The following is a 27,902-nucleotide window of genomic DNA, read 5'->3' on the forward strand; positions in this document are numbered from 1 at the left end:
GGGGCCCTGCCCGCGGCTCGGGGGTGCAGAGCACCCTCTCCCGGCGCTGCCTGTCAGCAGCTGCCGGACGGTTTTATTACTTTTTTTTTATTATTATTACTTTTTTCTGCCTGCCAGCTGGGGCGGCTCATCCCGTCCCGTCCCGTCCCTGACCGGTGCCGCTCGCCGGGGGATGCCGCGCCCCGCGCCCCGCGGCTGAGCGGTCCCGCTGGGGCTCCATGGGCTGCATCGGCAGCGCCCTGCGCTGCTGCCCCGTCGGTGCCGAGGTAGCGGCTGCGGGGGCTTTTGGGCTGGGCTTGGGCTGGGCTTCTCTCGGAGTCGGGGTTCGCGTGGGGTCGGGTCTCCGTGGGGTCGGGCTCTCGTGGGACCGAGTGCACACGTTGTCGGGGTAAGATGGAGTTGGGGTTCGCGTGGGGCTGATGTTTTCGGGGAGTCCCGCTTGAACTGCTGGGGACGAGGGCTGCTGGGGGCACCCGGAGTGGGTTCCTCACTGTCCCGGGGAGCGGTGGTGCCGGGCGGTGTGGCTATCCCCGGCTGCGAGGGACCTCACCGGCTTTGTGGTGGGGGAGGTGGCAGCAGGGACAATGAAACTGGCAGCCATCCGCCCTCCTGCATCCTCCTGCACTCTCCTGCACCCGTCCAGGCTCACCCCGCCATCACTGGAATTCTATAGTTAAGGGGGTGCAGCATCTGGGATGATGATGCCTGATGGAAATGCTGGTCCCATAGATGACAGGGATGGGTTCCCCCAGCTAGACCTCTGCCAGCTTCCCACAGCATCCTCCCTCGTCCCAAAGGCTGTGTCCCCTTGTGCTGAAGGCATCGCTCCTGTAGGGGAACACTCTGAGTCCCCTCAGATCTCAGCACGTTACTCTGTACTGAAGAGCTCTTCAGCAAGGTCTGAAATTATCTGCTGATTGTTATTATCATTATAATTGTTATTATTTGATGTGCTCATGCTGCCCCAGTGCCTCACCACTGACCTCGGGAGATGTTTTTGCTGTTGGATGTGCTGTGCTTACTGCTACTGGGTGTTGTGATTGCTGGAGGGTGGCAGGGGAAGGAGGGAAGGCAGAAACACCTCGTGGTGCTGCTGTGCCCCTGGCACTGGTGGCCCTTTTCAGATCCAGCTGTGAGAGTCCCCTTGGGGCCACAGAACCCACTACAGGATGTGCAGGGAGAGCAGGCACGGGGCTCACGCAGCCCTGCAGCCAACAAGTGCCTTTATTTACAGCACTTGCAGGCTTGGTCACTTCTCCACATCATGGAAAATATCCCACTCTTTGCTATGTCATAAGATCAGATATTTCTGGGCTGGTTTGTGACTTTGAGAGCTCTCAAGAACAGGAATAGGACAGGGAGAAACAACAGCCCCAAGGCCCCAGGTGCTGAGAGCCCCACATTTACCGAAAGACGGAAATCTGTCATTTGCCTACAGACGTCTCCCTTCCTGCACTTGCCCGCCCTTGAGCTCCTCTGCTCAGCCCTGTGTCACCAACAGTCATTACCCATAAACAGCCCTGCTGCTGTGACTGAAAGTCATTCTGAAAGAAGCACCTAAAATCCCCGTTATGGCTAAAAGGCATAAGGGCAGGCATGGGGCCACTCCTGCCCATGTTCTCATGTCCAGAGTGCCAAAAGGCAGGATGGAAGACCTTCACCTCCCACTGCTGATAGGTAGACTTGCAGAATTGGTCCCTTGAGGTTGCTTGGAGATAGGGGAGACTTCAAAACCCAGGGACAACCAGCCAGAAGCCGTGTGCAGGTTGTGGGGCTGGGGACTCTAATGGGGCTGGGGGCTGCAGAGGTTTTTGAAGCCAGTCCCAGGTTTGAGGTGACCTTGAGGAACTGGTGCTGGGCTGGGTCTGGTGGGTGGATGACATACCAGGAGCCACTGTGTGCCCTGGGGGAGGTGCCTTGGCAGCCTCATCCTTCGCTGGCACCAGTCTGCGGGCAGCAGGGCGATAAGAGAGGCACAGAGAGAACCCAGCCCTGAGCTGTGGGTGCTGCCCCTGGGGTTTCCTTCCCCTTCAGCTCCATCCACCCGTGCTTGGCCACTCACGGTCACCACTCGCGCTTTGGTCACGCTCCTGGTGTGAGAGAGGCCAAGCTGCCTTTTCAAAAGTCAGGGCTGAAGCTTGGCTGCTTTCCAGGGCTGGAGTGAATTTATTTTGAAGTGCTAGGGAACTGTACGTAGCACCAGGAGTCAGGGAAGGGTCAGAATGCAAAGCTCGGGGCTGTCAACAGTGTGAAGTGTTTGCCTATGGTCTGCGGCACAGATCTGACTGCAGGAGAGGTGATAATCACCTCCTAACACAACCATCACCATCACTGGAGGAAACACAGCGGCAGGGTTAAAGACAGGTCCCATGGACCAGTGCCAGCATTGCTCTGGCAGCACTGAGCATCTGCTGCAGGTCCAGGGAGGTATTACACTCATGGACCAAATCCTGGCCCACTTCTCCACAGCCACAAAGCAAAGCCTCCTCCCCAGGAGCAGAGTCAGGATTTAAATACTCATTTCCTGCCTCTTTGTGATTTCCTTTGCAAGGTTGCATGGTTGAATTGCTTAATGTACTTGTAAAACAGGAAAAGAGGAAGAAAAATACAGTCCAAAACCCCACCTCACACTAAGAGCTGAAGCAGAGGCTGCAGCCACCTCGGCTGCCCACACTGTGCCAGCTGCTCTGCACTGGTATTCCCCACCCCAGAACCCTTGGAGATGACTCAGGTCCTGCTGGAAATCCCTATTAATCCATCCATAAACAGTTCTGCTCCAGACTATTAGAAATATTTAGTTCTAAGGATACAGATACTTTTGGTTTTTCATAGCTGGAAGGTATTTTTGGCAGAGGTTTCCAAGAACTTACAGGATGGCCCCCACCTGCAGGATGTATCAGGCTGCTGCTTCTCCTGGCCAAAGCTGTTCCAGCTGGAGCAATTCCCGACCTGCTCCTTGCACACACTGTGGATTCCAGAATGATTTTCCAGCTCTCCAAAATGCGCCAGGCGATACCAGAGGTTTGGGTGCCACCAAAGCTTCTCTGGAAATGACAGCGGAAAGTCCCTCCATATTTCAGAGCTTTCAGACAAATTTTGCTATTCACCCCAGAGGTAGAGCTTTTATTCCAAAGGACAATTGAGTGCTTATGACTAAAATAAGCTCTAGATGCTATTTTAATTGCTCCTAGAGGTAGGAAGGTGCCTCACTCATAGCCTCAGGGCAAGTACTTAGATTTGTCTGTTGATGCTGGTGAACCTGTTGCTCACTTCACCTATTTCTGAGTTCAGTGCTGGTGTCTCAAATCATCTTCCTTTAGAGGCTGAGGGGCTCTGAGGTCCCATCCTGCTGGCTTTGGGGTGTGGGGGAGAGGTGAAGATTTCCTGGGGACATTGCCTGTGCTATGGAGGTGACCAGCCCTGGGGTCTCTGTCCTTAGGCATCACTTACGCCAGTGAGCAGGACAAATGCAGCAGAGGTGGTTTGGGGGGTTTGGGGTCCCTCCTGGAGGTAATAACAGCATCCTGTTCTCAGCTCTGATCATCCAAAACCTTTGAGGTGTGTGTCACCCCCCTGTGTCAGGAGGGTCCTTCTACACAGCCTTTGCTTTGTTGCAGTGAAAAAAAGGGGAGGATACAGGGTGTGGGGCTAGGGGAGGAGGCTTTTTGGGACTCCTATGATGCCCTCAGGATGGCAGAGCCTCGACTGTCTCATTCATCTCTCCCCTTGTCCCCATCCCCTGACTTCAAAATCCATCACAGGACACGGGTACGGTAAATACCAGGGAGATGCAGGCTGGCAATGAGGTGTGTCAGGGGACAGGTGGGGATTCCTGGGGACACTTTACAGTCAGGTGTGCCAGGATTCAGCAGCATCCCAGGGCACCCCACGCTTTCGGGGTGCGCTGCATGGACAAGGAGAACAAGCCTTGTGAACTCTGACTGCCGGGTGCCTCCTCGCCCCCTCGCTTGGGCCACGTACAATGCCACGGCTGCTCATGCCATAGAAGGGAAGACAAAGCCTTGGCTTCCCAGAGGCTTGGAGCTCTCCTGCTCTCTGGAACTGCGCCTCCCTCCAGCTCCAGAAGGGGGGCTGCAGGGGAGGCGGAGACAGGGACGGCTGTTTGCTTTCCCTTGCTTTTTCCCAAGCCAGGCTCCCTAATCCGGGCTGGATTTGGCCGCGCCGCTGTGCGGGGCCGAGCCGGGGAGCAGCCGGCCCAGCGGGCAACAGGGCTGCTCTCCTTAGGGATCGGGATTTTGAGGGACAGCTCTGCCGGGGGCTGAAGAGAAGCACCGTGTCTCCAGGTGAATTTTCTCACCCCTCGTGCACCTATGCAATATCCAGAAGCACATCTCAGTGACGGGCATCAGACCAGATTTGCCCTGTGCTGACGAAGCCGAGCTGTGAGAGCCTGCAAGCTCTGCTTCTATCTTTCAGCAACTGATAAAAATATATCCACTCCTTTTTTTTTTTCCTCTTCTCCCCTCCAAGTGACTAAATTAAACCCATGCAGGGCTGGAAGGCATCCCACGGAGCTGTGTTGCTTGAGGCAGCTCCTGGCTCTGGGTTATCTCAGCCCTGTGGCAGCAGCAGGAGTATGCAGGAGTGCGGGGCTGTGCAGCACATTCCTGCACTCCTGAGGTCATTGCTTGGCCGCCTGCTCCCTCCTGCTGCCAGCCCTGCACAGGGGCTGTATCGCCTCTGATTTATGGTTATTTTTCATTTCTCACTCCTGCTCCAGCTGTATCAAAGCCCATCTGTCTAAGGCCCTGGCAGAGGCGTGTGTTTGGGGGCTGCAAGGTGCCAGGGACCAGACTGAGCTGAGCATCCCAGGACAGGAGGAGGGTGAGAAGGGAGTGCCAAAGCTGGACCCCTGCCAAGGGCTGCCTGCTCTCCCCCACCAAAAGTTCTGCTGCTGGAGCCCATTTTGCCCCAGCAGCATGTCGGTGGGGGTGGCATCCCCCAGGTTTTCCAGCTGAACGCCACATGGTGATCTGTCTGGGATGCAGGGAATTGGCATGAGCTTGAGGCTGCCTGATGGGCAGTACATGCACACACATGGGTGCCCAGTGCTGGGAGAGGGCAGGGGGCTGGGGAGGGGCTGCTGCTCCCTGAGGACCTGTGTTTTAGCAGAGCTGATGGGGGCTCAGTGCAGGGTGTTCTCTGCCTGCAGCCACCTGCCCCTGCTCCAGCCCCCTCTCTCTCTGCCAGAGACAGCTAAAAGCCCAGCAGCAGAGGGGATCAGCTTCCCAGGAGCTCCCACCCTTGAAGACACAGAATGGTGAGAAAAAAATGTGTTTTCCCCCTGCTTTGCTTTCTCAAAGTGATATTAAGGAAGCACTGGTCAGGCCCCAACATGGCACCAGGGAGGATGGGGATGATGTAGGTGCGTGCTGGTGCAGGAGGGCAAACAGGGCATCCCAGAGACAATGGCATCCCCTCCTCTCAGTCAGACGGGTCATCCCCAGAATAGGAGACCGGGCAAGCTCTGTATCCTCTCTGAGCCAGCACCATCCCAATTAGTGCTAATTTGGACCAGTGAGACAGAGAGGGGGGTGTTTCTCCAGTGGGAAGAGTGCAGTGCTGAACCCAGCCCACAGCACTGGCAGGTTCAGCTGCCCAGGATGTGAAGGCAGCCCAGCCAGGGGGAGGCAGCCAGTGCTGCTTCAGCTGTGTTTGTCTTGCAGCCAATGCCTGCCTGCTTCCCAAGCACGGGGAGAAGGCAGCACGGCCAGAGGAGTGGGTGGACAGTGCAAGATTCCTCCAAGGCCAGGAGGAGGAGGAGGAGCAGGATGCTGGCCAGGCAGGCACTGCCAGCATCTCCCAGGACATCGAGATCCAGGTGAGCTGGAAGAGCTGGTGCTGCTGGAGGCAGCAGCCGGGCATGGAGCATGTCACCAGCCTGGTCTTCCCTGGCACATGCTGGGCTCTCCCATTTTTGGGAGAAGGACGTGTCTAAGAAAGGGTAAGGAAGCCCAAAGCAATGAAGCTCTGCATCCCTTACACTGAGATATCTCATCCAATTGCTTCCCAGGTGGAAAAGAGAAAAGAGCTGGAGCTGAAGGAACAGCTTGATGCCCTTAGGAGAGAGCACACAGAAACCCTGCAAGGTGTGTGCCAGGGCAGTGGGGTTCCCTGCAGCTCTCCTGCCCTCTCCCCACTACTGCCGTGTCCCTTTGGGGTCATGGGGATTCTGTTCTCTGCTCTCCACCTCTATGGGCCTCAGGTGGGGCCAGCTGCCCCAATGTCCCCATACTGGTGGCACTAAGCTCATGTTCCTCCACAGAGCTCCAGGGAGCACATGAGCAGGAGAAGCTGCTGCTGACAGAGTCCCACCACAGGTCTGAGGCAGCCTTACAGGTACCAGCAGAGAAATCCTTGAGGAGGGCAGCTTGGGAGGGCTTGAGGACCATCTGCTGGTGCCCCACGTTCTTCAGTGGCCACCTCAGTCCCTGGTGTGCTTGGGGACTGCACCAGCTCCTCCAGCCCTGGTGTTATTTGGGTACCACAGCCCAGCAATCCCCTGGCTCAGAAAGAAATCCCAGACACCTCTCATTCTGCTTTTCCCCTGGTTCTCCTAGGAGAAAATTCAGGCACTGAATTCCCAGCTGAAATCCTTCCAGGACAGGATGAAGCGGGTGGAGGAGTCACTCTTGAGAACAGACTACAAGAAGCACATCCAGGTGCAGGGAGGGTGTCAGGGAGGGGACCTGCTATGGGGTGCTGACCCAGAGCCAAGGGGCTTCCCTGATGGACCCTGGCAGGGGGGCTGGAACCAGAGGAGAGCACAGGACAGCGGAAGGGGGGAGCAAAGCCTGTCCTGGGGAGGTGTTGAGGTCCCTTGGACACAAGTGATGGCTCTGCAGGAGCACGGGAGCCCCAGCCCCTTCTGGGAGCAGGAGCTGGAGAGCCTGCACTTCGTCATCGAGATGAAGAACGAGCACATCCACGGCCTGGACAAGAAGCTGCTGCACCTGGAGACTGTGGTGGGTTGAAAGGGGGGGTCACAGGTGGGCTTTCCTCTTTTCAGCTCCTCTACCCGCCTAAATTCTGCCCAGAAACTGCAGCTGGAGCAAAGGTGGATGGAGCCCGTTTCCTCTCCTGGCATGGGGAGGGGATGGGGGAGCAATGCCACCAGGCCAGCATTTCACCCAAAATGGGGTGGCAGGGGGCTCAGCAGTGCTTTCCATCTCTCTCCTCACCCTCATGCCCCCTTCCAGGAGGAGAGGAACCTTCTGCTGGAGGAGAAAGTGAAAACTCTCCAGCAGGAGAATGAGGACTTGCAAGTTCGCACCCAGAACCACTTGGTCATGGCGAGGTAGGTCCCACCCACCCGGTGCACAGGTGACATCTCCGGTGGGGGGGACAGGTGGCAGTGCGGGAGCACATCGCAGCCCGCGGTGTCGCCGGGTGCTTTGCGGGCTCTCTGCCCGGAGGCCCCGGCAGCCTGTGCCCTCAGCCCGTGCCCTCAGCCTGTGCCCTCTGCCCGCAGGCAGCTCTCCGAGGAGCTCCAGGCGGCCCGCGGGGCGCTGGAGAAGGAGGCGCAGCTGCTGGATCAGGCTCGCCGGGAGAAGGAGGAGCTGCTGTACCGAGTGCTCAACGCCGGGGACGGCGCCCCCCTCCCCATGGCTCCCGGAGAGGTGCCCCTCATCGCCACGTAGCACCGACGGCACCGGGGACTGCCGGGGCTGCCCTGCGAGCCCAGGACTGCTCTCACCAGTGCCCCCCAGTCGGGGCAGGGCTCCCGGCTGGCCGAGCCCTCGGGGCGCCTCATGGACCACAGTGATGGAGCATTTCACGGGATATCTATTCCTGCATTTTCCCAGCCCGTGTGGGGCTGCAGAGGGACCCTGGCCTCCCACCCACACATTTCCTGCACCCCTTCCTCTGGTGAGGGGATGTCTTGGGGTGAACGGGGTCAGCCAGGACACAGGTCAGCTTTGGGCCAGATCTGACCCAGCACTTGGCTCTGAGTATAAACAGCACCGGTGCTGCCCCAGGGCATGAGGACGATGAGGAGGCCACTAGGAAAAGCATCTGGAGGATGAGGAGGGCACCGGGGACATGGTGTTAACCTCACCAGGCAGGGTTCCCATCCATGCCCTCCTATTCCCATCACCTCCTCCACCTTCAGCAAATGTCTCCCAGGTACTGCTCCTGCAGCTCAGGCATGTCCCAGCTCACTGCCACAAAGATCCCAAGCCCTACTTGTCCCTGCTGCACATCAGCAGCCCCACCAGTCCCATCTTCTGCCCCAAAAGCTGAACAGAGGTTGGACCTGCTTTGGCAGGTCACATCCCTCTGCTTGAGGCAGGGGATCCCCAGCAGGGAAGATGCTGCCAGCATGGCTGTGGCTCAGGGCTGGATGCACACAAGCACTTTCCCTTGGGTGCACGAGTGTGGTGGGAGTCACTGCTCTGGGGCTGTCACAGGCCTGTCCCCACCCCAGGGCTGTTTAGCCAGAGCTGTATGTGTGTTTGGGTGGGTGTGGGTGTGTGGGTGTGTTTGGGTGTGTATGGGTGTGTGTGGTGTGTGTGTGCACCAGCCAATGTGCTGCTGGCTGTAAGGATTACAGATCTGTAAGAAGCAGCAGCCTCAGGAATCCCCCACGTCAGTGGTTTGGGGGACTGGTGCAGGAGGGTCCCAGAGTGGGGGCTGTGTGCTCCACACCCCATACAGTGGGAAGAAGGGGAAGGGTGGGAGCTGGCACCACAAAGACTCAACAAGGAAGGTCCAGATGAGGCCCTTTAGGCTGATCCCCATTTTCCTGCTCCTTTTCCTTCATTTCAATGGGCTCCCAGCTCAGGGCAGACCCGGACCCTCCCAGCATCAGGGCCATTGCATCAGCCATTTCCGTCCTTTGTGCTGACCCTAATCAGAAATACAGCAGCTGAACGGGCAGCCAGGAAGGCAACGTGGATGTGGGGCCCAGCTCTGACCCACAAACCTCCATGGGGTGGCCAGAGGGGGAAATGGGGGAGCCTGTTGTGTCAGAACCATGTCCCACCAGGGCACCCTCTGCTCCACACATCATCTGTGCCTCCCCCAGGTGCTGTAGCACCAAAGCAGGGGAGAGCCCAGCAAATCCTGCCTAGTTATGGCTGAAGGGATCAGGATTTCTGGACAAAGGGATATCAGGCTGGTGGGCTCTGGGATCCTGCTCTGGACACCTGGTACCATGTCCCAGAGCCCCAAAGGCAGATCCTGCGTGGGACTTGGAAGAATGTGCCCTACTCTGGGAAAGGGGACACTGGGAACTGAGGAGGAGGAATAAATGAGTGCAGAAAAGGACTTGCACACTATGAAGGGGGGAAAGTCTGGACCAGGCAGTACCTTGGCAGTCATGGGGGGGATGATAACAGCTCAGGCTGGGTGTCCAGGTGAAATGGAGGGTCAGGGCAGCACAAGAAACCTCTCCACCTCATTGTGAGCAGCTGAAGGAGCAGGGTGGGCAAGGGCAAGGGGCCTGTGGGGGGCTGCAGGGAAAGGTTTCAAAGGAAAAACCAAAAACACAGCCCAGTAACAGCAGCAAAACCACTTGTGTGCTTTATCCTCTCCAAAGAGAACTCTGTCTGCAGGGGCTCGCTGTGAGGATTTGGGTTACTCAGGGAGGTTCACCAGACTTGAGGAAGCAGCTCCTGCAGCTCTGGCAGGGCTGGCCCCCTCTGTGGGACAGGACCCACTGCCCAAGGGGCTTCCTTGCCCCCTGGGCACAGGATGGGGGGAGCCAGGCACTCAGGATGTAGCCATCCCCTTTTATTGCCCTGGAGCAGATAGACACAGGGCAGTCCCACAGGGCTCCAGGGCCACTTCCCTGGCTCTGCTTTGGGGCAGCTCCCAGGGACCTGTCCCTTCAGGCCAGTGGCTCTCAGTGCTGTGCCAGATCCCATAGCCAAAGTAAATGAGGAGACCTGGGAAAGGGCAGAATAGGGTGCGTATGGACTGCTTCTCTTCCTTCCCCTCCCAGCCACCAAATGCTGTCCCCTTCCTTTGGGCCACATATCAGAGGACACGGTGCTCCTACCACTGCTGGACATCAAAGGTCAGCATCTCCTCCCTCCCCACCATTGCTCAGAGCAACATTAGTGCCACGGGCTCTCAAACCACCAGCACTCCACCCAGAGGGGCTGGTGCCAGCTCTGGGGCCTCGGGAGTGGCCGTGCTTACCCGCAGCCATCCAGAGCAGGTACCGCAGCCAGGGGGCCGCGCTGAGCCGGGCCAGCAGCACAGCGTTGAAGGAAATGCTGAGGAGAGGCAGGAAGGGCAGGCAGGGAACCTGCAGGTAGCACAAGGGTAAAAATTCCACAGCTAAATTCAGCTCTTTGCTGCTTTGGCTGGTTGTCCACAGGCAAGGGGAAGCCCAGCCTGGCTGTGAAGCTTAGAGATCCAAGCTGGGACTGCAGCCTGTGCTGGAGAGGGATGCTTGTGGAGGGTGTTTTGGTTGACAGGTCCTGCACTGGGGCAGGAGGTACTGCAGGATTTGAGGTGAGAGGCAGCAAAGCACCCATAAAAGTAAACCAAGGTGTTAAGGCCAGGTATCTTTTTACTGAAGAGCAGCTCTGGTTCCTCAGCAGGCACTGGGCTCAGCTGGGAGATGCCCCTTCAGCCCTCAGGTCATGGGGGGAAGAACCCTCATGGTCCCTATGAAAAACCCCATGAGATACATGCTGCTTCCAGCAGTACCTTATTAATGTGGATGCAGCAAAGATGTGCCTGACCTACAGCTGAAGGAGCACCCCCAAATGGCCCCCTTTCCCCGCAGGGCTGCAGCACTTGCCTGCTCTCTCTGCCCCAGGCCCTTCTTCCTGGGTACATCTCGAGGGTTGGGCTGGGTGCTCACCATGAAGGAAGCTTTGTCCTGGCTCTGAGGCTGCCTCCAGATGAGAAGAGCTGCTGCCAGGATCCCCAGGAGAGGCAGGGCCAGAGCTGTGATGCACCAGGCACCCCCAGCCCACAGGCAGGGCAGCCCAGCAGTGCTCACCCAGCTCAGGGCACAGGCCAGGGTGGCTGCAGAGGGACCACAGTGTCAGGGCAGCTTCCCTGAGCTGGCCCATCCCTCTGCCAGGCTGCCATGGGGGGACAAATGACAACCAGGGGACATGGCTGGGTGGCTTCTCATGGTGGGTTTAGCTTTTCTCTCCAGTCTGGGAGGTTTCCTGAGGTCCTGCTGGGGCAGCCAGCTGTGTGGCAGTGGGGTGAGGGCAGGAAGGAGCCAGGCAGCCCCTGCATCTGCTGCTGGGTGGTTTCCACCAGGCCAGCCCTTGCTACAGCAGGGATGTCCCCCATGGGTCCCCCCAGGCCAGCTCCCTTAGAGCCCATCCATCACTCCCAGACACACCTGCAGCTGTCAGAGCCCAGACCACCAGAGCAGAGGAGCGAGGGGTGGGATGGGGGGGTGGCTGGACCAGGTGGTTCCACCATGGCTGCACAGCTGGGACCTTCCCCACAGGAGTGTCCCGAGGGCTGGGCTCAGGCCGATACCTGAGGAGCAGACACTGGATGTCAATGCACATAAACCTGCACCTGCCTTGTCCCAGGCATGGTCCACATCAGAAGGTGGGTGAGCCCTGTCCCCAGCAGTCTCACCTGAGCAGCAGCACACAGCCAGCCACCATGGAGTAGGCCAGCAGTGTGCCAATGGACATGGTGTCAACCAGGGCTTTCAGGTTGAAGAGAAGGGCCAGGAGAGCTGTGGGGAAGAGAAGCCCTTTCAGCCTCTGAGCAGAGCTGGAAGTGCTGCTGTGCCCACCTCAGTCATACTCTCCTGACACCCACTGCAACAGAACCTCAGTGGACTGGTGGTGCTTTGGTCACTAGTACAAAGCACCCTGTCACCTCCTGCCTGGCAGTGCAGAGAGACTGAACCACAGTATGGGACACCATCAAGGCCAAATGGTCCTCACCCACCATGAGGAGATCTGTCTCTGGGTGAAGAGACATGGCTCAAAAACAGCTGCAGTCAAGCTAGAGGGAAGGAGGACACCCACCAAGGCCTGCTCACAGTTAAGGGTAACCCAAGCACTCACCCACCTGCCACTCCTCCAGACACCAGAGTTGCCACCACCGGGCACTGACGGTGACTGACTTTGGCCAGAGGTTGGAAGAGGAGCCCGTCTCGAGCCATTGCATACAGGATCCTTGGCATGGGGAACATGGAGCCCAGAAGGCTGCATGAGACAGGAAGGAGATGGGGGAGAAGAGAGGAGGAATCCAGCAGGTCCCATCCTGCCTTTTGCCCCTCCAAGGGAGATCCCATTGATCTGTATGGCCCATAACCTTCTCAAGACCATCTAACAAATCATCACCTTCCTCACCATCAGATGAGGGATGGTGTCAGGGAAGAGAAGCCTGCAGTTACTTGTGCATGCCAGAACACTCCAGCCCACTCTTGTGGACATAGTGCCACCTGGCCACTTCCTTCAGTGGCATGCCAACAGGCTTGGCTGCTCTCCGTGATCAGGAAGGGCCAGGGTGGGAACACCAGGGTTTGTGTGGAAGGGATTTTGGCCAAGCAGGAAAGATATCCCCAACCCCTTCAGGAGGAAGGGGTTGGGGATATCTCCTGGATGGGTTCAGCTCCAGTACCAGCTCTGAACCACAGAAATGCCATCAGAGGATGCCCCTCACCTGGTGGAAAGGGCACACAGTGACCCCACAGCCACGGCATACTTTGCACTGCTCCAGCCAATGTACTCAAAAGCCACTGGCAGTGGGCTCGTGGTGTCCAGAAGGTAGTAGGGCATCATCAGGGTGAGGGCAGCAGACACCCCGAAGTAGGCCAGGAAGCAGATGAGAAGGGAGAGAATGATGCCCATGGGGATGGATCTCTGCGGGTCCCTCACTTCTTCCCCTGGGGAGGACAAGCTCAGCTGTAGGAACGGAGGCTCATTTAACGTGCATGGCATGCTAAGAGCCCAGCTCAGGCTGGAGAGCAGATCCTATATCCCCCCAAGAGAGGACACAGAGACCTTCTAGCAAGGACCACTAGATGTTCTGGGCCCCAGGGATACTGGGGCAGAGAATGTCTCAGCCCCAGGATTAGCCCAGACATTCCACAGGGACTCTTAGAAAGGGCAGGAGAGAGTGGCTGCAGCACAGAGCTGAGAATGTGCCCATTTCCCAGCCTCACACCAGTTCCCAGGACTGTGGGGACAGTCACTGCCACAGCCCCCCAGCCTGCAGGGAGGGTCCCACCAGCAGCACCCCCACCTCACTTACCTGTGGTAGCAATGCAGTCAAATCCAACAAAGGCATAGAAACAGGTAGAGGCTCCAGCCAAGGTGCCAGTGAAACCATAGGGCATGAATCCTCCCACCCCAAAGGCACTGGTCATGTTGCCAGACATGGACTGGTTCCTGGGGAGAAAGAAGAGTCAGGCAGTGCAGGGAATCAGTGGAATGGGGTCCCAGGATGGGGTCAAGCTGAACAGTCCATCCAACCCGCTCAACCCACAGCATCAACCCAGCAGGGCTTAGGACTTTGTCTCTTTGACACATTGCCAACAGAGAAATAGAGAAAGTGGTGTCTCCTGGCATAAAGCACTGGGGGTCTGACTCCCCACCCCACTCTGAAGGCAGCACAGGGAGAGTGAAGCCCCTCATACCCAGCCTCCTGGGCAGCTGTCTGTGGCAGGTCATCCTCCCTGAGCTTCCAGTTGCTCACGTGTCCTTTGATGAAGCCACTTACTGTGACAAAGAGCAGGACAAGCATGTTGAGAGCTGTGAAAGCTTTGTTGACCATGGTGGACTCCTTCACTCCAAAGGAAAGAAGTGCTGGAAAATGAAAAATCAAAACTGGATGAGATCCCTGGATGACACCAGGGTAGACATTCCTGGGGAGGGTGGAAAAGGGGGCAGTGGTAAATTCAGGACAACTTGCAGATTTCCTCAGATTCCCTTTCTATTCTCCATTCTTTGCTCAGGGAAATGGCAAAGCCTCAGAGGGGTCAGCCCCATCCTGAAGAACCCACAGTAGGGTGAGGAGCTCATCCTACCTGATGGAGGGGGGCACACGGGGAGGCATCCTACCTGCCAGCAGGACCACCAGGCAAGCAGCGAAGGCATCTGGATGCTCTGCCAGCCCCACAGAGCTCATGGCTGCGTGAGCACCCAAAAACCTCCCCATCTTCTTGCCAAGGAGCTGGTCAAAGGTAGCGCTCCAGGCCCGGGCAACGCTGGCAGTACCTGGGGAGAGGTGATGTCTGTGTTCTGGTGGTCCTGTGAGGTCTCAAAGGACACCCAGCAAAGCCACCAACACATGGTGGGAAGGATCAAGAGGGCCTTATACCGATGACATAGGACAGCAGCAGGTTCCAGCCAGCCAGGAAGGCACAGAGCTCGCCCACTGTCACGTAGCTGTAGAGGTAGGCAGAACCAGCCAGGGGCACGCGGGCCCCCAACTTGGCATAGCACAGCCCAGCCAGGGCAGACACCACGGCTGCAATCAGGAAAGAGAGGACGATGCTCGGGCCAGAGCTGGTCTTGGCCACCTCCCCTGCCAGGACATAGACACCAGCCCCCAGCGTGCTGCCCACTCCCAGGGCAGCCAGATCCGCGGTGGAGAGGCAGCGGCGCAGGCTGGAGCCCTCCGGACTGGCTGGGACTGCCTTCCTGCGGGAGAGCAGCTGGGGAACAGAGCGTAGCTGGCCCCAGCATGGCACCTGCAGGACAGGAAAGCAGCAGGCGTGAGGACACTGCTGCCCCACGGCACTGACCACCCTAATGGGACACAAGCCCAGCCCCTGTGGTGGCTGGCTTGCAGCTCCCACCATCCACAGTGCTCCTGGACTTGCTGGGTGCTGCCTGCTCTCTGTGTCTGCCAGTAAAACAGCCCATTTTGGAGCAAGATGGGGCTCAAGCAGCTGTGCTGCTCTCTCATCCCCAATGACAAGTGGAGCTATACATGGCTGGGGTTTGTTTGGCTCTGTCCAATTTGTGAGAGGGGACAAGGATGTGTGTTTGATCCCCTGCCAGTTCAGAAAGTCCTGTTGCTCCAGCACTCAGAAGGGACATACAGTCAGGATTATCCCAGCTTTGCCACTGAAACTATTTGAAATACAGAACCCATGCCAGAGAAGGAAGGATGGGAGATTGTCTGCTCCTGGAAATTGCCTTGAAGTGCACCAGGAAGGACCCACCTGCTCAGCTGGAGATGCTCCCACCCACCTGTAACTGTGGGTCAATGGCACAGCTCAGGGGGAGACTGGATCCCCTGGGCCATCAGCCTGTGCAGCAATGCTTTGGTTTCTGGGGGCACCAACGGGGATGTCAGCCTGGCAGAAACCCTTACATCTGTGCTTGGGGGAAGGTGTGCTTGGTATGGCATGCCTGGGATTCGTGTGCCTTCCCCCATCCTGCACATCCTTTCCCAGGAGCTCCAGGACTGGAGAACATCCCATGGTGCTGCCAGGACCTCCAGGTTACCCCACAGCAAAGCAAAAGCCGTGCCACACACTCCAAATGCCAAAATCTGCTACTTCCATGGCTGGAAACCCTGGGCAGTGGCACATCCCTGTGGCACAGGGGACACAGGATCCCGGCTGCAGCGTGGAACTGGAGGGGACAGGGACAGCCCTGCCTGGCACCCAGACCCGCAGGATGAGGTGTTGCTGGTGGAACAGGGAGCTCCAATTCCCAGGACAACTGCTGTGCCCTGGGGGTGAGGAGGAGCCACCCTGCCGCCCCCCAGCAGCTCCCACCCAGTCCCGCCCAGGACACCTCGCCCCGGCGATTTTCCTTTCTCCTGCAAACAAATGACTCACCCCAGCCATCCTTTGCTCCAGCGGCGAGCTGCTGAGGACAACGAGCACCAGGCATGCCCCCCTCACACTCTCCCCTTAAATCCCTTTCGGGAGCACGCTGGCCCTCCCCCCGCTGAGCACCGCTCCGGGCTGCACAATGGGAAATCTATGCAGAAATATTTTTCCCACAACGCCTTCCAAATCATACACACACAGCCTGCAATGCTAATAGGCTCAGAGGCATTATTGAGGGAGTTTAATTCACTTTTCCAAGCTCCCTGGGCAGGTGAAAAGGGGAACTCTTTCCCTCTGTCCCTGCTCCTTGCACCAGGACCCACATCTCAGTCTGTGGAGCTGGTTTAGGAGGGAATTCAGGCAGAGAGGAGCAGTAACAAGGCTGGGTTGGGGTTTAGGGATGTGTGCATCTACAGCTATGACTGACTCCAGGTGCCCCTGGGGAACACAGAGGGAAGTGAAATGGACTGCAGCAGCAAGGCAGAGGAGCACAGACCCAGCTCCCTGGGATGTTTGCAGCAGCATGTCCAGCTGAAACTCCCCAAAGCAAAATCCTGAGGCTGCTTGCACTTCCCTGGTATCAGGGCATTCCTGGGGTGCAGCTCACAGGGGCTGAGCAGAGGAGTGCAAGCAGGGGCAGGGGTAAGTCCAGGGCTGGGCTTAAATGAGGGCACAGGGCTGAGTGGATGGAGGTCCCAGGTGAGGGTCCCTGGGGCACATGAGTGTCCTTGGGCATCAGCACAGCTGCTCTGCACGGCTGCTCCTGGCCAGGAGAGGCCATGGGGGAAGTGATGGGGTGACCTGCTTTGTCATCAGCATCCTGGGAGAAGAGGACCAAGTCTGGGTTCTGAGGTGTCTTGGTGTGAAGAGCTAACTTTGATTGTATTATAGATAGCACTCAGGCTGAGTCTGCTTACAGTATCTTGAAACCAAAAACTCTCAGGCTGTGGCTCAGCCCATCCTCCGGCTTTTAGCTTGCAAGGAGCAGAGGAAGGGAGCAGGAGCCATGCAGGAGTAAAGCAAGGAAGGATCCAGAGCATCTAAAGCATAGATGTACACTCTAACCACAAGGCTGCCTTGTCCTGGCTCTATGGGGCAGCTGCATATCCAGAGACCCTGTGAGCTGCTGGGCACTGTGAGCACCTCTGGGGCAGGGAGAGCAGGGCTGTTGTCCCACACTGCAGCACAGCCTGAACAAAGCTGTGCTTGTCACCCACGCCATCTCACATGAGCGAGGTCTCCAGATACCAGTGCCAGCCCAAGGGAACATTGCTCTGAGGGAAAAACAGGACAGGAAGGAGCAGCCAGTACTGGGAGGCTGTGAGGGTCTCACCCTGCCAGGCTCCTCCAGGGGAGCACAGCCCTGTGGCTGCGTGCCAGCCATCCTGGAGTCTGTGCTGCCCTGGACAGGCAGAGCTGAGCAGCTCAGCTGCCTTGCAGCCCCAGAGAGATGCTCAGGCCAGTGGGTACCACCAGGGCTGGGATGCCTGAAAGGTTACACACCAGCAGCCTTCAGCATCTCCAGGAATCCCTTGGGGTTTTCTGCTCTGGCTGGTGTCAGACACCACTGCCCGTGGCTCCTGGGAAGCCTCAGCGGCTCCTCCAGCCCTGCCACAGTCTCTGCGCTGGCTGGGTGGTGGCAAAGAAAGTTAAACGTTGGTGAGGCGGGGAAGGAAGCGGCCTCAGGGCAGTGCAGGCATCGATACAGCCTGCCAGGAGCATCCTGGAGAGACTCAGCCTGCATCTCGTCCGTGTCTGCAGCACGGGAAGAGAAGACTGGGGACAATCCCAGGTCATCATTCCAGCTCGGGTCCTGCCCCGTGGGTGCTCATTGCAGAGCCTTGGTCAGCACCTCCCTCCTTAAGCAGGTCCTGGGGGACCAAGGTCAGGCCGTTCTTCCCTCCTCAGACTCCTGCAGAGTCAGGGACGGACATTTCCCAGCCATGCGCAAGGAAGGGGTGATTTGGGGTGATTTGGGTGATTTGGTGCGGGAGGAGGTGGCTGGCTGGCAGCAGGACCGGGAGGCAGTGGGGTACCCTGCTCCTGGCGTTCACCAGGAAACCACAGCTGGGGGGACAGGAGGGGTGACATTTCCGCCGCTGAAATGCAATCACCGGTATTGCCTGGCAGTGTGCGTGTGGCACGGAGCCACCGCTGCTGGCACAGTGCCCCTGCACACACCAGTGGGGTTCTTGTGCCAGGAGACCCCCTTCTCCACAGCAGGGCAGGGCAGGGTAGATTTTGCGGGTGACAGCGGGTGCCGCCGCACCGCGGGTGATTTTGCGGGTGACATTGGTGCCGCGGGCTGAGGTCTGGCACGGCACCGGGGGTGGGATGTGGCCGTGGCAGGCGGGGACTCGGGGGCGGTGACGTCTCGCCGTGAGGAAACAGCTGCTCGCCAAGGACGAGAACTCGGCCACACGAACAGCCCGAGCGCGGCCGCGGCTCCTGCGAGCGCACCCGGGAGGCTCCGCGCTGCCGGTCAGTGCCCGCTGCGGGCCGGGGCACGGCGGGGTGCAGGCACTGGGGTGCTGGGCGGGGTGCCCGACGGAGCTGGGCACTTTTTTCCGCAATGGCCTGGGGGGAGGAAAGTCGTGGAAAGCCCTGGCTGCGCTGGGCGGTGAGCTGCGCAAGCGGAGGCTCCCTCCAAGGGGTGGCTGCAGGGGGAGTCCCTGGGTTTTTTTATTTATATGAAAAATCTTTCCTTCTTGACGAGCCCCCGGGGGCTGAGCTGCCGGTGTTGCTTTTTGAGGTGGGCGCTGGCGGGGCTGCGGGCCCCGCTGGGTGTGTCCCGGCCGGGATGCGCCTTAGTCAGAGCTTAGGTGCTGCGGCGCCTGCGGAAAAGCCCATCCCTCATTCCAGCCGGGATCCAGGCTGGGGATCCCCCCGCTTTGGTACCCACCAAGTTTTTCACAGGTAAACGCAGCCCACGACAGCCCAGAGGCTCGGAGCTCCTGAGGGCCTGGGAGGCTTTTTGGCAGTGGGGTGGGGCAGGGCATTTTGGGGAAGCCCTGTCAGGAGGATGGTCCGGTAATTTTTTTAACCCGGGGAGGCTCCCTTTGCTTCAGGACAGCGGGTGGCGGGGCACTGGGTGTTGTGGCCTCTGTGCTGGGGGAGCCCCCCAAGCCAGTCGGGCTCTTGGGGTGCAGCCCTGAGCTCACAGCTCTGGGGGGGCTTTGGAGAGCCTGGAGGGGTGCACGGCTGGCGAAACACAGGCTTCCAGAAAGGCTGTGCACATCACTTAGGATTTCTCACGGGATCCCCATATCCCACATTTCTTCGTTGTTGGGTGGGGGGCAGGTGTATCCCCGTGCTGGGCCACTGCTGCCCTACGGACAGGGTGTGTTTGTGCGGGGATTTTCCCGGGGCTGCTCTCCCGGGATCCGCGGAGGTGGCAGCAGCAGCGGGGGACAGGGACGGGGCACTACAAGGACAGGTCGGGGACTGGGTGTGGTCGGCGATTCCCCACCGCTGCCGAGATCACTTGGGGTTTTCAGCCCCGCTGCCACATGCATGGAGTGAGAGAGCAGGGCTGTGCCATGCTGGGATTTCCCCACGCCCAGGAGGGTACACAGGTTCGTGCACAGGCTCCAAAGGGGCATTACCTGGCTCCTTGTGCTGGGGGTGGGATCTCTTGGCACCCACCCAGCATCCGGCCGCAGTGTGGCCCCACTGCGTGTGGGGCATGTGGGGGCTGTCCCCGGCCAGCAGCCACGGGAAGGGGCGAGGCTCACAGCTTCCCCAGCTGGAGGGGGAAGGAGAGGTGAAAGCAGCTCTGCATTTCTGCAAAACTCTCTCCCCTAAACCATGATGCCTGTGGGTGCTTTTAAAAGCTTTCTGTACCCAAGCAGGGGGACCCAGCTGCACAGATGGTTGCGGGGCTGGGTCTCCCCTTGCATGGGAGCTTCTGCAGGGATGTGCAGCCAAGCCAGGGAAGTTCATGTGATTTCTCCTGCCCGCTCCATGGCATGAAACCGAACTCCTCTGGGGTCAGAAATCCCCCGGGGTGGCCCTGCTCTGCTCTGCTCTGAATTTTTCTGCAACGTGTCTCAGAGGGAGGGTGAAGGAGCCAGGCGGGGCCGTGCCTCAGCTGACGCTCAGTGGTTCATTCATGGCCGGGCTCCATTTTCCAGCTGTTTTTCTCCCTCTACCAGCTTCTTTCAGAGCAAATGGCGCTGTTGGGGGACTTTCTCTGGGAGGGTGGGGAGAGCCCACACTGCAGTGGGTTGCAGTTATAAATGGTGCTGGTGTTAGAAAACAACCTGCAAGTTACCCTGGAAACCCAGCTGTGTTTCCTGGTCTCCAAGGATGTGTGGGACTGGTGGTGGCCTTGATCGCTGCACAGAAACTCAGATAACAGCTCTGGGGACATTGTGGGGGCTGCCCAGCACCATGAGACAAGGAAATGTCCCCCGCAGCTGCTGCAGCTGGGATGGCCCCAGGGCTTGGGGCTGCAGGGGAGCAGAAGGGACATTGAGGGGTGCAGTGAGAAGGCCCAGCCCTGCAGAGGATGCTTGGCCTGTTTCCACATATTCAGCACGTTTTTCCCCTCTGGTGTCTCTTGTTACTGACAGGAAACTGTGCAGGCTCTGTGCTGCCCCTGGCCTGTGGGGTCCCCTCAGTGCCAGATACCAAAGGCTCAGTAACCACAGGGTGGCTGTGCAAAGCCAGCAAAGCCCCTCTCCCTGATCCATCCTGCAGCACCTGGCAGTGCACTCCCATGGGCACCATCCCCAGGAGGGAGCAAACCTTCCCTTAACTCACACAACCTGCAGAGAGGGGCCTTGGCTCACATTGACCTTTCTGTTCCCTTCCACAGCTACTCCTTGCCCTCGCTCCAGTGATTTCCAGCTTTGAATCATGGCACCCCAAGGAAAGGTAAGGGTGACCTCCACATGGCAGGGCTGGGCCCAGGGCAGACCCCAGAGCTGGGGCAGTGTCACCAGCAGCAGCAAGGATGTGGTGACATGCATGGACACCGTGCTGCCCAGAGCCTGTTTGCATTCCTGCCTCTCCAGCCAGTGCTGTCTGGATGTGATGCAGATGGGGGAAGTGCTGGGCTGGGGAGCAGGGACAGCAAGGGGCAAAAATCCTTTTGGGACCACAGTGGGATGAGGAAGAGAAGCAGGGCCGTGGGAAGGGGTGGAGAAGAGATGTTGCACTGGGGATTTGGGCATTTGATGGAGAAAACTCCTGCCTGTGCATGCTGCAAGGCATGCAGCCCTGTTTGGGCCTTTCCCCTCTCCCCAGCCTGGATCACTTCCCACTCCAGACTGGGGCTGGTGCTGTGTGGCAGCTGGGTGAGCAGGTGCGCCCCTGCAGCCAGGAAAACATCTCAGTGTGGGTGGAAGTCCCTGCATCGGTGGGCAGGCGTGGCTGGCTCAGTGCAGCCTGCCTGCTGGCAGGGGAGGAGTCCCAGCCCAAAGCCTCCTTTCTGCTCTGCTGGGGCCAGGCTCTGCTTTCCATTCCCTGGAGAATGGAAATACAGCAATTATTTTCTCTAACCTTACTACCCAAAGCTTCCTGCCCAGCTAAGGCAGTGGTTGCTCTGGGTGGGGAAACTGAGGCACAGTGCAGGTGAGCATTTTCCTGCAGTAGTCCAGGACCCCAAGCAGCCATGGGGTGGAAGAGAGCGAAGCCACGCTGGGAATTTTTCTTCCACCCTCCTGGCCCCAGTGTGGCTTATTTTTAGCTGGGAGGTCCCGGACAGGCCAGGATGACTCAGAGGCTGGAGGAGGGGAGGCAGGAGGCCCCTGGCAGCTGAAACAGCATGGAAAGTGGGATGGGGGTATGAAGAGTATGCAGCGGGAAGGATGCTGTTTCCATCCTGATGTTCCCACACTTGCCTGGGGCTCATTCCCACAGAGAATGCAGGGAGTGTGGGGTGATGCAGAGCACTGAGCTCCTGCCTCAGTTTCCCTTGCCCCAGCAAGGCAGGCAGCTCATGCTTCAATGGCTCAGCAGGCAAGAACACAGCCCTGTTCTTCCTCTCCATTTAACCAAAGCCAACATCTTGACTTCCCAATACCCTCCAGCCACCCTTGTCCACTCCTGCTGCCTCCAGGCACCTCCTTTGCCTTGCAATTTATTTCCATCCCTGTAAGGCATGTGTGTGGGAGCAACTTGTGCCAAGCCAGGAGGGTCTGGGAGCTGCTGGGAAGTGGGGCTAAATCCAGCTCTCCTGATGAATCACCTGCAATACGATCTGTCCTGTGACTGCCTGGTTCCCTGGAAGGGCTGCATCTCCTCTTGGTCCCTGCCACAGGGGACACCAATGCCAGCAGCTCCTCCCAAGAGGGCCTGTGGGATGTGCCCAGCTTCTCTCTGGAAAACAGGAGGAGAGAGTCTGGTTTGTTTCTGAAGGTGCTGGGGAGGATGTGCAGCAGAGCTGTTGTGCTGTGACATTGGATGGGACCCAGGACAGTGGTGGGTGTGGAGCTGCCCTGAGTCCATCTCCTTGGGCTCATTCCTGGAGGCACTTCCTGGGTCAGGGACATTGATGCTCATCTTCATTGGATGTCTTGGCTTTAGATGTCCATGCTGGCAGCAGGCCTGGGCCCTTGTACAGCTCCTGAGATTTTAAAGATGCCATGCAGCAGATCCTGAGCAGATAAGCCTAGGGAGGTGCACATACCCAGCTGGCACGTCGTACAAGCAGAGCCAAGGGAAGATGCTCAGTTTCCCAGAGTGCTGACACAGCTGACAGCCCCAGCTCAGCTCCCAGCCCTTCTCTTTCTCAGCAGGACTAATAAAGAAATGCTGCTGCTCAGTTCTTCCCACTCTATGCCTCTGGTGGGGATGTATCCCAGTTCCTTATGTGAGGCCAGGATGGTTTCACCTCTGCTTCCACGGTGGTGCTGATCTCATTCAGGCTCCGGCTCCAGGCTCCCATGTGGTGAATTCCCCTGAACAAAGCTGACCTGGGAAGGGGAGTTTCAGTCCCTCTTTTTTTCCTGAGGTCTCTGTCATTCCTGGGCAGTCTGGAAGTTGCAGAAGAGCAGATAGAAGAGGATCATATCAACCCCCCAGAATTCCTCAGGCTCTCAGGAAAGTTTTTCCCAATACCCAGGGTCTCTTCTCCAGCCCCTTGGATCAGCCTGGGCCCCATGGGAGTGCATACTGGAGCAGGACATGCTGTTGGCAGCTCTGGTGCTTCTCAGTGTTTTCCACTTAACAGCCCATTTGTGCCTGTAATTTTGTCTCATCCTCAGCATCCAGTGGTTCCTTGCTTGCAACAGGCAATGGAAAATTAATTCTTTCTGTAGGGAGAGCAAAGAGGAAAGGAAACAACTGCAGAGGAAAACAGCTGTTTATGTCTGAGCTTGAGCTTTGCCTTGGGCAACCTGAGCCAACGGATCTGACCTCAGTCCTACTCGGCTTCAATTTCTCCTTCCCCCATCCCACTGGTGCTGCTCCTTCCTCTTGTACCTTCTCTCCTCCTTTCCCATAGGTCTACAGGGGCTCAGTGAAGGATTTCCAGGGCTTTGATGCTAACCAGGATGCAGAGGCCTTGTACAATGCCATGAAGGGATTTGGTATGGATGCTCCTCCAGACTGTCCCAGGGCTACCCTTGGTGTCCCTTCTTCTTTGGTGTCCCTTATTCCCTGGTTGACCCTTGCATGGCTGGGTGTCCTGCATCACTTCCCCTCTCAGCTGACTGACTCTCCTGGTTTCCTCTCCTCCCTGGAGCCAGCTTGGCTCTGCTTGTCCTCCCAGCCCCAACTCCAGAGCAGCTCTGGGCACAGCAGGCTGGCTGTGGTGACTCCTGGCTCTCCCCACAGGCAGTGACAAGGAGGCCATCCTTGACCTCATCACATCCAGAAGCAACAAGCAGCGGGTGGAGATCTGCCAAGCCTACAAGTCCCTCTATGGGAAGGTAAAGGCAGGAACACTGCCTGGCCCGTGGCCCCACTGCAAACACAAGTGGCCAGGGCTGCCACCACCCAGCCCCTGCAGGGACCCACTACTCCCTGGACCCACTCAGAGATGCTGTGGAGCAAAGGATCCCCCAGCCCCTTTCTCCCCTTCCACCAGGACCTCATTGCAGACCTGAAGTACGAGCTGACAGGGAAGTTTGAGCGGCTGATCGTGAGCCTGATGCGGCCCCCAGCTTATGGAGATGCCAAAGAGATCAAAGATGCCATCTCGGTAAGGAAGGGGTGGGCACCCTCCCAGGGGTGGGCACGCTGCCCAGGGCCCCTCTGAAGGCACCCCAGCCAGCCCCAGGCTCATGGGGCCGTGTCTCTGCCTGCAGGGCATCGGCACAGATGAGAAGTGCCTCATTGAGATCCTCGCCTCCCGCACCAACCAGGAGATCCATGACCTGGTGGCTGCCTACAAAGATGGTGAGGGCTGAGAAAGGGCAGGGGCTGCCCTGTGTCCTCTTGGGCCACAAAAAAGGCAGAAGTGAAGGGATCCAGGTCTTCAGGCCTGACCTCTTGCCTTCCTCTTCCACCAGCCTATGAGAGAGACCTGGAAGCTGACATTGTTGGAGACACATCAGGACACTTCAAGAAGATGCTCGTTGTTCTGCTTCAGGTATGTCCATCTGTCCAGCATCTGTAGATGGTGGGTGCCTGTGCCCTGCAGGGCTGAGCCCATCTCTCTCCCACAGGGTGCCAGGGAAGAGGACGATGTGGTGAGCGAGGACTTGGTGGAGCAGGATGCCAAGGTGAGCCTTGGTGGGTCACTGTGATAGGTGGCATCTGGGCAGGAATGGGGCTGGTGGCACTGGGACATCTGGATTTATGGTGCAAAAGGTGGGTGGCTGCCAGAGGAGCACCCTGAGTCAGGCTGTGCCACCTTCCCCATCCCACTAGGACCTGCTGGAAGCTGGCGAGCTGAAATGGGGCACAGATGAGGCCCAGTTCATCTACATCCTTGGCCGGAGGAGCAGGCAGCATCTCCGCCTGGGTGAGCATCCCCTGCAAGGTCAGGGTGGGCCTGAAGGTACCTTGGCAGCTTCTCCAGGCATCTCCTTGCTCTCATCCCACAGTCTTTGATGAATATCTGAAGATTGCTGGGAAGCCCATTGAGAGGAGCATCCGGGGGGAGCTCTCTGGTGACTTTGAGAAGCTGATGTTGGCCGTGGGTAAGTCAGCCCCACATGGGGATTCTGCAAAAACACATCACTGCGCTTCCTGGGCTGGGAGGGCTCAGCACCGGGGCCAGCAGGGTCAGGGCTGTGGCTGTACCCGGTATCAGGGAGCTCAGGGAGGCTCCTTCAGGATGGGTGGGGATGCCGGATGTGGTTCCCATGGGGTGTGGATGCTCAGAGGTTGGGGGCACTGGGGCCACTGGTGAAGCTGGATGCTAGCTCCCTCACCACACCTCAATTTCCCCACAGTGAAATGCATCAGAAGCAAAGCAGAGTATTTTGCTGAAAGGCTCTACAAAGCCATGAAGGTGAGTGTATTTCCCCTTATCTACAGGGTCCCCTCAGCATTGCAGGGATCTGGCCAAAGGAGGTGTCCCCTTGTCACGGGGTGCTGCTGGAGTGCAGGGTGACACAGGTCCACGAAGGCAGGACTTAGGTGACCTGGGGTCTCTGCTCTTCCCTCCAAAGGAGTTAGTCTTTCAGAGCCAGGGCTGGGTAGAAATCATATAGAGGGTCCAACATGTGATGAGCTGAGCAGAGTTGCTCAGCCATCCCAGGCTTGATGTGGGGTTGGTGCATTGCAGGGTCTGGGCACGAGAGACAACACGCTGATCCGCATCATGGTGTCGCGCAGCGAGATCGACATGCTGGACATCCGGGAGGTGTTCAGGACCAAGTATGAGAAATCTCTCTACAACATGATAAAGGTAAGTGCTGGGGGTCCCTGCTCACCCTCCAAGCAGCTGCTGGTGCTGCCTCCCTCGTGATGCCAGCGCCCCTGGGAGGGCTATGCTGGGTTCAGGGAGACCCCTCTCCATGAGCCCATCCCAAGGCAGTACCTTGTTTTTACCTACTGCATGGTCCTCTGTCTCCATTTGTTTTTCCAGGAGGACACGTCTGGAGAGTACAAGAAGGCTCTGCTGAAGCTGTGTGGAGGGGATGATGAGTAAGACCACCTGTCACCCCCCTTTGTCCCTCTTTGTTCCCTTGGTGCTGGGTACAACATCTGGGTCAGAGCCTGGTGGAGCACCTGGACCAGCAACACTCACAGGGACTGTGGTTCAGTACAGAGGGCCCTGTGGTCCCTCTGCATGGCCAGCCACACTGTCATGGTCCCTTCTTGGCACATGGGAGCCCTGCTGGGCAGGGCCAAACCGCTGGAGGGAGGATGCTCTGGTGGGGGAGGTTGGGATTCACCACACATTTCCTCCCATTCCCACCCATCCAGCCCCACAGCAAGCACCTGGTTCCTGCCCCTGTGCCCAGTGGATACAAAACACTCCTCGTGGAGGAGCAAGACAGGGTGAGGGGGCACTGCTGGCAGGTGCAGGGCCCCCATGGCTCACTGTTCCCTGTCCTTGCCCTCCGTTGCAGTGCTGCAGGTGAGTTCTTCCCCGAGGCGGCGCAGGTGGCCTATCGGATGTGGGAGCTTAGTGCGGTCAAAGTAGAGGTCAGCACCCCCACCCCCCTGCACACCCTCTGTGCTGCCTGCCAGCTTGGGACCCCTGGCTGCTCCTCTCTGCCATGGGGCACAGCCAGCCCCACACCTCTGCTCTGACTCTTGCTCCCCAGCTTCTCTCGATGCCATTCTCTGGTTTTGGGGTACGAGGCTGGCCGGATGTAACCATGACAGGGCTGGCTGCCCCCCACGGGCTCTACTAACCTCCTCCTCTCTCTGAGGCTTTCCTCCCTTGGGGCAGTGGGTCCTGCATGTCTCTGCAATGCATCACATGCAGCCCTGGCTCCAGTGCCCACCAAAGAACTCCTGCCCCCTGAAGGAGCCCAGAGCTGGCCAGGGCATGGCTGCAATATGGGGAGCAGCAACATGCATGCAGCTGAAACTCCCACAAAATGGTGCTTTGGGATGTGCAGAAAATACACCCTGAGCCCTACATGAACACTGTGAGGATGGAGATGTGTTTGGATCATAAGGACACAGGAGGATAGAACTGTAGGGCAGGAATGGGCACTCTTTCAGAGACTCCTGTCTCTCAGTGACGTGGCCAGGCTAGGGCAGGCAGATGTAACACTGGGCAGGACACTGAGGCTCCAGGGATTGTCTATTGCTGTCCTCTTCCTGCTCTCTGCTGCTCTGGCTATGGTTTGCCCCTTAATGGAAGGGGTGACAGTGGTGGGGAGATCCTCACTGATCCACAGGTGCTTGCACTAACACAGAACCTGCTTTGGCCTCAGCTTGCTGGGTGGCACCTTCCCTCTTCTCCATCTCTCCTTCTCTCCATCTTTCCATCCCTCCCTCTCTCCATCCCTTCATCCCTTCCTCCCTCCCTCTCATCTTGAGGGTGACCATGACCCCCTCTCTGCACCCACAGCTGCGAGGAACCGTGCAGCCTGCAGGAGACTTTAATGATGATGGGGATGCACAGGTGCTGAGGAAGGCGATGAAGGGCCTGGGTAAGTGGGGACCGTGACTTTAGGCCCTTCCTGCTGCTCCTCAGCAGCTCCTGGGGCACAAAATCTACCCTGGCCCACACAGGGCTACATGGAATCCCCAGGGGGAATAGAGACAGAGCTGTGGGAGTTCTCCCTTCCTTGCCTACCCAGTTTGTGGGGGTGGCGATGTGCCCACGATCAGGGGTGACATGGTGACAGAGTGTGGCACTGCTGTCCTTGCAGGCACGGACGAAGGGGCCATCATAGAGGTGGTGACCAAGAGGAGCAACGCCCAGAGGCAACAGATCCTAAAGGCTTACAAGGCTCATTATGGCAGGGTACTGCAGTCTCCATCCCACCCTGCTTCCTCCTGCCCACATCCTGCCCCCTCCCACATGGAGATCAGCCCCTCACTGAAAGGAATCCTGCCCAAGGAGCAGTGGGCAGCTGGGGCACACCCACATTCCCTGGCATGACTCCCCCAAGAGAAACAGTTGTCACAGCAGCCTCCCACTCTGGGTGCCCCACCAGCCCAAGCGAGGGTGTCCCTTCCCCTTCGCTTGCCCCATCCTCAGCTCTTCACAGAGAACTCCAGAGGCAGAATCTCCCCAGAGCCACCCGAATATGTGACTTTAAACTGCCCCAAGGGTTTTCCCAGA

At 58.3% G+C, this 27,902-nt stretch overlaps 3 protein-coding genes across 4 annotated transcripts in view; 2 read left to right on the top strand and 1 right to left on the bottom strand.

Moving 5' to 3' along the window:
- On the top strand, window positions 1–9,288 carry CCDC69 (coiled-coil domain containing 69). Its single transcript, XM_059860176.1, has 9 exons — window positions 1–266; window positions 5,212–5,281; window positions 5,688–5,842; window positions 6,035–6,110; window positions 6,287–6,360; window positions 6,582–6,683; window positions 6,867–6,986; window positions 7,221–7,318; window positions 7,493–9,288. Exons 1-9 carry the CDS (start codon window positions 219–221, stop codon window positions 7,659–7,661), a joined length of 912 nt encoding a protein of 303 aa, XP_059716159.1. The 5' UTR covers window positions 1–218; the 3' UTR covers window positions 7,662–9,288.
- LOC132334450 (cationic amino acid transporter 2-like) lies at window positions 9,231–19,653 on the bottom strand. The gene is made up of 14 exons (XM_059860522.1): window positions 19,598–19,653; window positions 18,024–18,331; window positions 14,287–14,814; window positions 14,028–14,183; window positions 13,604–13,772; window positions 13,219–13,355; window positions 12,628–12,850; window positions 12,031–12,167; window positions 11,587–11,689; window positions 11,339–11,481; window positions 10,841–11,007; window positions 10,168–10,276; window positions 9,517–9,596; window positions 9,231–9,257 (listed from the first exon to the last, which is right to left on the bottom strand). The coding sequence occupies exons 1-14, from the start codon at window positions 19,651–19,653 to the stop codon at window positions 9,231–9,233; spliced, it is 2,343 nt and encodes a 780-aa protein (XP_059716505.1).
- The window catches only part of ANXA6 (annexin A6), a 16,282-nt gene continuing 6,458 nt past the window's right edge, over window positions 18,079–27,902 (top strand). For both annotated transcript variants that reach the window (XM_059859940.1, XM_059859941.1), the window contains exons 1-16: window positions 18,079–18,235; window positions 20,574–20,632; window positions 23,205–23,289; window positions 23,537–23,631; window positions 23,790–23,903; window positions 24,010–24,100; window positions 24,214–24,293; window positions 24,370–24,426; window positions 24,575–24,668; window positions 24,751–24,846; window positions 25,102–25,160; window positions 25,437–25,559; window positions 25,740–25,798; window positions 26,227–26,302; window positions 27,183–27,264; window positions 27,487–27,581. In XM_059859940.1, coding sequence (XP_059715923.1) covers window positions 20,615–20,632; window positions 23,205–23,289; window positions 23,537–23,631; window positions 23,790–23,903; window positions 24,010–24,100; window positions 24,214–24,293; window positions 24,370–24,426; window positions 24,575–24,668; window positions 24,751–24,846; window positions 25,102–25,160; window positions 25,437–25,559; window positions 25,740–25,798; window positions 26,227–26,302; window positions 27,183–27,264; window positions 27,487–27,581 — 1,224 coding nt within the window. In that variant the 5' untranslated portion in view covers window positions 18,079–18,235; window positions 20,574–20,614. The remainder of the gene's footprint in view (window positions 18,236–20,573; window positions 20,633–23,204; window positions 23,290–23,536; window positions 23,632–23,789; window positions 23,904–24,009; window positions 24,101–24,213; window positions 24,294–24,369; window positions 24,427–24,574; window positions 24,669–24,750; window positions 24,847–25,101; window positions 25,161–25,436; window positions 25,560–25,739; window positions 25,799–26,226; window positions 26,303–27,182; window positions 27,265–27,486; window positions 27,582–27,902) is intronic.

This window comes from Haemorhous mexicanus, chromosome 15 (genome assembly GCF_027477595.1).
Source record: "Haemorhous mexicanus isolate bHaeMex1 chromosome 15, bHaeMex1.pri, whole genome shotgun sequence".
In the NCBI taxonomy this organism is placed as follows: domain Eukaryota; kingdom Metazoa; phylum Chordata; class Aves; order Passeriformes; family Fringillidae; genus Haemorhous; species Haemorhous mexicanus.